We start from the raw sequence: 7,515 nt of genomic DNA on the forward strand, positions 1-7,515 counted from the left end.
CCCCTCAAAAAAAAAAAAAATTTCAGATCCTGTCTATAGGAGAAAGGTTTGTTATTATCGTTAATAATAACGGTTTCATATTTTGACACAAAGCCAGCCATTTCGTGGGGTGAGTAAGCTGATTACATCGACCCCGAAAGGATGAAAGGCAAGGTCGACCTCAGTGGAATTTGAACTCAGAATGTGAAAATGGACGAAAATCCGCTGTGCCTTTTGCCCGGCGTACTAAACGATTCTGCCAGCTCAGCTTACGCCTACCTTTGTTTCCCAAGTGGTCTCACCCCATTTAAGTACTAACCGGGGTTGGCGTTATAATAACAACAACAACAACAACAACGATAGGCTGGTGCTGTGAGACCCTCTCAAGTGTTTGCTAATGACCTCCACAAACAAGGCTGACTGGTGTCATTCAAGAACGGCAGCAACCTCGTAAATAAATTGGTCAGATTTTAGCTGACCAAGGGAGAGAACTCTGCCTTATTTAACTATAATTTCTGAATCCAATTTCTCCTGCTTAATCAAGTTGTCAGAATACCCCTATTTCTATTATAATGCCTTTTTATATCAAGCCACATGGGCCCTACATCATGAACCAGCGATATGGTACTTAGAAATATATATATATATATATATAAAGGGGGAAGAAGAATACGAAGAATCAAACGTTTTATGTAAAATGCTTGAAATATTTACATTTTAAAGCAGTTTATGTTTGCGATAAAATATGTTTCTTTGTTGTTTTAGCGAAAGATCTGTTCTGAGTGAATAACTTTTAAGATCGTTAATGTTCCTACCCTGGCTATACCCGCATATCATTAAAAAAAATTTGTTTTAGGCGTTGTATATTCACGTTCCATATTATCAAGTCTTTCTTTCTTTTTTCTTTTCTTTTTCTCTCCCTCTGTTTTTCTTTCTTTCTCTCTTTTTCTTAATTCTTCTTTTTCTTTCTCTTCACATTCTCTCTCTCTCTCTCCCTGTTTTTCTTTCTTTCTCTCTTCACATTCTCTCTCTCTCCCCCTCTGTTTTTCTTTCTTTCTCTCTTTTTCTTTCTTTCCATTCTCTCTTCACGTTCTCTCTCTCTTTTCCCTAATTCTTTTTTCTTTCTCTTCACATTCTCTTTCTCTCTCTCCCAGTTTTTCTTTCTTTTCTTCATATTCTCTTTCTCTCTCTCCCCCCTCTCTCTCTTCCTTAATTCTTCTTTTCCTTGCTGCTCAGTGGTTCTGGGTTCAGTCCCACAGCACAGCACCTTGGGCAAGTGTCTTCTTTTATAGCTTTGGTCCTACTAAAAGCCTTGCAAGTAAATTTGGTGGATGGAAACTTAAAGAAGCCCATCATATATACACGTGTGTGTTTGTGTGTTTGTCTTGTGTTTGTCCACCTCCACTACTTGTTAGCCAGTGTTCATATGTTTACATCCCTGTAACTTATTAGTTTAGCAAAACAGAATAAATAACAGGTTTTAAAAAAGTTACTGGATTGGGGTTATTTATTTATTTATTTATTTTTGCCTAAAATTCCTCATGGTGGTGCCCCAGCATGGCCATATTCTAATGACTGAAACAAGTAAAAGATAAAAGAAAGACAAAAGATGGTCCCAGGTGAATATCTCTGCTCTGAGCATGCACCTGTAAGTTAGTGATAAACAACTGGGAGAGGGTACTTGCCTTGGGGCTCAGGGTAACTGAGTTTTGTGGGATTTCCACAAGTGACCTTCAGAGGTCACCTTCAGTTTTTAAAAAATTCTTTGATTTTTTTTGTTTGCATTTCCTTTGTTTTTATGAGTTTTTTTTTTAAGCCTTTCGCATTTAAACTGGCCAAATCCAACCCAACTATTTTACCTGTTTTTATACTCAAACTGGTAAAATTTGGCCCATCACACCTGCCTTACAATTTCATTATAAGAATAGACCCTTACATATTGAAATCTTGAAGCTCTGAGATTATGCATGATTAATTGAAAACGATGGAAATAAATAAAAATTACATTTGAAAGAAAGAGTAATCTGAGTACAAAAGGGTTAAATGTAACCATACACTGTATTATCCTTTGCTGTCCTTTCTCTTTTGTGGTTAATAAAGAAAGCATTATCATTATTAAGGTAGCGAGCTGGCAGAATGGTTAGCATGCTGGGCAAACTGCTTAGCGGTATTTTGCCTGTCGCTACATTCTGAGTTCAAATTTCACTGAGGTCAACTTTACCTTTCATCCATTCGTGGTTGATAACTTAAGCACCAGTGAAATTCTGGAGTTGATGTAATCAATTGACCCCTTCCCCAAAATTTCAGGCCTTGTGCCTATATTATTATTATTATTATTATTATAATTATTAATAAGGCAGTGAGTTGGCAGAATATTTAGCATGCCAGGTAAAATGCTTAGCAGCATTTCACCCATCACTATGTTCTGAGTTCAAATTCCACCCTTGTGGCAAAATTTGAAACCATTATTATTATTATTATTATTATTATTATTATTGTTGTTGTTGTTGTTGTTATCATCATCATCATCATCATTATTATTTTGTTTTTAGATTGCTAAACTTGTTGCCCGTGAATTTTTTGAGCAAGGTGATATAGAAAGGCAGCAATGGAATATAACACCAATAGTAAGTTTGACTACTGTTTCTTCTACTACTACTACTACTACCACTACTACCACCACCACCACCACCGCCGCCACCAACACCACTACCACTATTATTTTTAAGGTGGTGGGCTGGCAGAATTGTTAACACGCCTCCCCCCAAAATTTGAAGCCATCATCATCATCATCATCATTATTATTATTGTTTTCTGATTGATTTGCATTTTATTTCATCTTTCCACTGGGTCTCAACCAGAGACCTGAGGCATGTATATATTTGATGGTGAGAAACTACCTGATTATTATTATTATTATTATTATTATCATCATTATTAGTCAAGACGAAGAGTGCGATTTTAGATGTTTTATTTTTTGAACAACATTTCGACAGAACGTCTGTCTTTCTCAAGTTCAAACCAAAGAAATTTTGAATTTTCAATCACCTTTTGGTTTGAACTTGAGAAAGACAGACGTTCTGTCGAAATGTTGTTAAAAAAATAAAACATCTAAAATCGCACTCTTCGTCTTGACTATTTACCTTCGTGAAGAGTTACGTCAATCCTTTTTTTTAAAATATCATCATTATTATTATTATTATTATTATTATTATTATTATTATTATTATTAAGGCAGTAAGCTGGCAGAATTGTTAGCACACCGGGTGAAATGCTTTACAGTATTTCGTCTGCTGTTACATCCTGAGTTCAAATTCTGCCGAGGTTGATTTTGCCTTTCATCCTTTCGGGGTTAGTAAATTAAGTACCAGTTGAGCACTGGGGTTCATGTAATTGACTTATTCCCTCCCACAACATGGCTGCCCTTGTGGCAAAATTTAAAACCAATATTATTATTATTGTTAAGGCGGTGAGCTGGCAGAATTGTTAGTACGCTGAACATAATGCTTACTGGCATTTTGACCATCTTCACATTTTGAGGTCAAATTCCGCTGGGGTCAACTTTGCCTTTCATCCTTTCAAGGTCAATAAATTAAGTACCAGTGAAACACTGGGGTCAATGTAATCAACAGTCCCCCCACCCACTAAATTTCAGGCCTTGTGCCTTTAGTAGAAAGATCATTATTATTGTTATATTATTATTATTATTATTATTATTATTGTGGTGAGCTAAATGCTTAGCAGCATTTCATCCATCTTTACGTTCTGAGTTGAAATTTTGCCAAGGTCAGCTTTGCCTTTCATCTTTTTGGGGGCAATAAAATGAGTACCAGTTGAGCAGAGGGGTCGATGTAATTAACTGACCCCATCTCCTGAAATTGCTGGCCTTGTGCCAGAATTTGACACCATTATTATCATTATTATTATTATTATTATTATTATTAAAAAACCTTGGGAGAGGCATTATGCAGAGTGCAATGAAATGATTTAACAAAAAAAAAAACTAAATACTGTTTATAAATTAATAAAGGACTGAACCAGTGCGTGTGTTTATTGCTGGCATAATGCCTCTCCCAAGGTTTAATTTTATTTCTTTCAGCACACGTATCCACATCGAGTCTTGCACACGAAATACACATACGAAAATTATTATTATTATTATCATTATTATTATTATAGAGTCGTTGATTGGCTCTGTGCATTCTGAGTTCAAACCCTACCTAGATGATGACCCTTATGATGAGGTAATCTAAAGTGGTGAGCTGGCAGAATTGTTAGCACGCCAGGCAAAATGCTTAACAGTATTTTATTTCGTCTGTCTTTACGTTCTGAGTTCAAATTCTGCCGAGGTCGACTTTGCCTTTCATCCTTTCAGGGTCAATAAATTAAGTACCAATGAAAAACTCCCCCAAAATTTCAAAGCCTTGAGACTTCAGTAGAAAGGATTATGATGAGGTAACCTCTTTCAGGTGGGATAATTAGGTACCACTAAAAAAAGGCACAGAAACTCAGAAGGTCATAATCTAAGGTCACAAACTGCTCAACAAATGAAGATGATGGTACTGAGGGTAATAATGAAGCCGGTGGTTGTTGTTGTTGTTCTTCTTCTTGTTTGTTTTGTGTTGCTAGTACTTTTAAGTTTGCTCTATTTATCGTAATTAGAATACGCTGAGTATTCAGTCTATTTGGATAATTAATGATAATTCAAATAAGACCATGATTGGCTTCTTCTCCTCCTCCTCCTCCTTCTTTGGTGCAGTTAATTATATCAGTGAATCATTAGCTTTCCACTAATTTTTGCTTCACGTGTTAAGAGAGAGATATTACAGTTCTATATTTAAAAGACGAGGGATTATTTATATTTGACAGATATTTGTCCTCACCTTGGGCATATGGTGTAGTGGTTAAGAGTGCGGGCTACTAACCCCAACATTCCGAGATCGATTCCAAGCAGTGACCTGAATAATAATAATAATAATAATCATAATAATAACATCGAAAATTACCTTAGTAATGAGAATCCAGGTTCAAAATTTCCTCAAGGCACCTGATGAAGGCTGGAGGGTATATCAGCTGAAATGTTGTGTTAATAACAAACAAGATGAGGATAAATATTTGTCAAATGTAAATAATGTAAGGAAGAGAGAAATATATTTCATGTTTTGTTTTGTTTTTTTTTCAGGGCATGATGGATCGAGATAAGCAAGATGAACTTCCTTCTATGCAAGTGAGCTTTATTGATGCCGTGTGTCTCCCAGTATATCGTGTAAGTTTCTGTCTCTCTGTTTCACTCTAACCTTTCATTATCTCACACAAGACCTCCTCCTCCTCCAGTGTCCTCCCTCCTCTCTCAAAATTCCTAGTCTTGCAAGTTACTTGGTGACCCTGCGCATGCTGGTGCCACATAAAACGCATTCAGTCCACACTGTAAAGTGGTTGGCATTTGGAAGGGCAGCCAATTGTAAAAACCATGCCAAAACTGACCTCACCTGTGCTGGTGCCACATAAAAAGCACTCAGTCCAATCTGCAGAGTGGTTGGTGTTAGGAGAGGCATCCAGCCATACAAACCCTGCCAAAACAGACACAGCAGCCTGGAGTAGTCTTCTGCCTGGCTGGCTCCTGTCAAACTGTCCATCTTATGCCTGCATGGAAGATGGATGTTGATGATGATGTATCATTAATAGATTGGCTGGAATGAGTTTTAGCTGTAGTGAAATAGCTTTAACCCTTTCGTTACCGTATTCATTTTGAGAAGCTCTGAGTTGCTTTCAATTAATTTTAAATATAAGGAATTTAGTAAAATAACTTAGTTATCATTAAGCTAGTGTTAGGAACATAAATTGTAATTAAGGTTTGGTGGAAGATTTTAATTCAGAACTTTTGAAAGCAAGATGTTTGTACTACAGAGCCAGAACTGGTTTCAGCTGGGTTGGTATCGAAAGGGTTAAAAATATCATGGTGACTTTAACCTTTTTGTTACTGTATTTCTTTTGAGATGCTCTGTGCTTCTTTCAATTAATTTTAAATATAACAAAGAATTTAGTAAAATAACTTCGTTCTCATTCAGCTAGTGTTAGGAACATAAATTGTGACTAAGGTTTGGTGGAAGACTTTCATTCAGAACTTATGGAAACAAGACATTTGTATTACAGAGCAAAAGGCAGTTTCAGGCAGACCGGTATTGAAAAGGTTAAAAATATCATGGTGACTTTAATCCTTTCATTATTGTATTTATTTTGAGATGCTCTGTGTTTCTTTCAATTAATCTTATGTCTGTGTTCTATGCTAGCATAGGTTGGATGAAGTAGTTGTATGCTGTCAACTTAATGTGACAGTCCCCTGAAGGGAATAATACTACTGTTGGTTAGACCTAGGAAGCTGCACTGCCTCCTGTCGGCCTTGACACATTTCCTGTGTCTAACCAACAGTAGTAGTATTCCTGTCAGGGGACTGTCACATTAAGTTGACAGCATACAACTACTTCATCGTATCACTACTGCATAAATCTCTCTGAGAGATTTAGAAATGTATTATTTCTAAATAGGTTGGATGGTTTGATAAGATCCTATACAACATAATGCAACTCGAGGACTACATTGTGCTGTAATGTCTACTTTAGCAGGGTTTCTATGGCTGGATGCCCTTCCTAATGCCAACTACATTGTCTACAGGGTATTTATTACATGCTACCTGATCTTACTATTTGTAAACTATGTCCCCTGTGCTAAATGTATTTATTTATTCATTTTTATTCATATTTTTTTCTTTGTTTTGCAGGCAATAAGTAAAATATCTCCAAAATTAAAACCTCTTCAAGATGGCTGTGAAGAAAACCGTCGACAATGGCAACGATTGTCAGATGAAAGGAAGCTTACGAAGGACGATTAAATGGCTTACATTTTCTCTAATACAATTCTGAAATCCTGTTGTTTTATGTAAAAAAAAAAAAAACATGGGAAACTACAACATCTTGTTTTGAAAACATTTTTAAACAGTGTCTTATTGACATTCACCAAGCAGATGCAACATGTTTATTTGGTGTCTGATAAAAAGAGAAAATACAAATACAAAAAAAAACCAACAACAACAATAAAGCACACTAATTTATGTTGAAAATGTGAATTACAATTCAAGAAAGTAGAGTGGCTGAGTGGATGAGACATCAGTCTCTTGAGTCATAGGCTGTGAGTTCATATCTTACTGGAAGTACTGCACGAGCAAGTTGCATTGAAGCTACATGTTGCATGTAATTTATGTACTCTAACTAGTGTCAGATGTATGATGTTGTCTGTATGTTCATCTGTGCTTTTTATTTGATGATACCAGTGAAGCCAAACTACTGAACCAGACACTAGTGCAACTAACGATCTCTACTAATACATACCAAGGAATGCACCACTGACCAACAACTTGTTGGTGTTACTATGACACTTTGGGTATTGAAATGCACTTAACATTGTATTGGGTTGACTTATTTGTTTGTGTTATATACATACATACATACATATATATATATATATATATATATATATATA

General features: G+C 35.9%; 1 protein-coding gene across 4 annotated transcripts in view; it reads left to right on the plus strand.

The window, feature by feature from the left end:
* LOC106879863 (dual 3',5'-cyclic-AMP and -GMP phosphodiesterase 11) overlaps positions 1-6,986 on the plus strand; it is a 237,486-nt gene extending 230,500 nt beyond the window's left edge. For all 4 annotated transcript variants that reach the window (XM_052966180.1, XM_014929579.2, XM_014929581.2 and 1 more), the window contains 3 exons: positions 2,532-2,606; positions 5,162-5,245; positions 6,758-6,986. In XM_052966180.1, the coding sequence (XP_052822140.1) occupies positions 2,532-2,606; positions 5,162-5,245; positions 6,758-6,868 (270 nt within the window). In that variant the 3' untranslated portion in view covers positions 6,869-6,986. The remainder of the gene's footprint in view (positions 1-2,531; positions 2,607-5,161; positions 5,246-6,757) is intronic.
* Positions 6,987-7,515: the final 529 nt, after the last annotated feature.

This window comes from Octopus bimaculoides, chromosome 3 (assembly GCF_001194135.2).
Source record: "Octopus bimaculoides isolate UCB-OBI-ISO-001 chromosome 3, ASM119413v2, whole genome shotgun sequence".
NCBI lineage: Eukaryota > Metazoa > Mollusca > Cephalopoda > Octopoda > Octopodidae > Octopus > Octopus bimaculoides.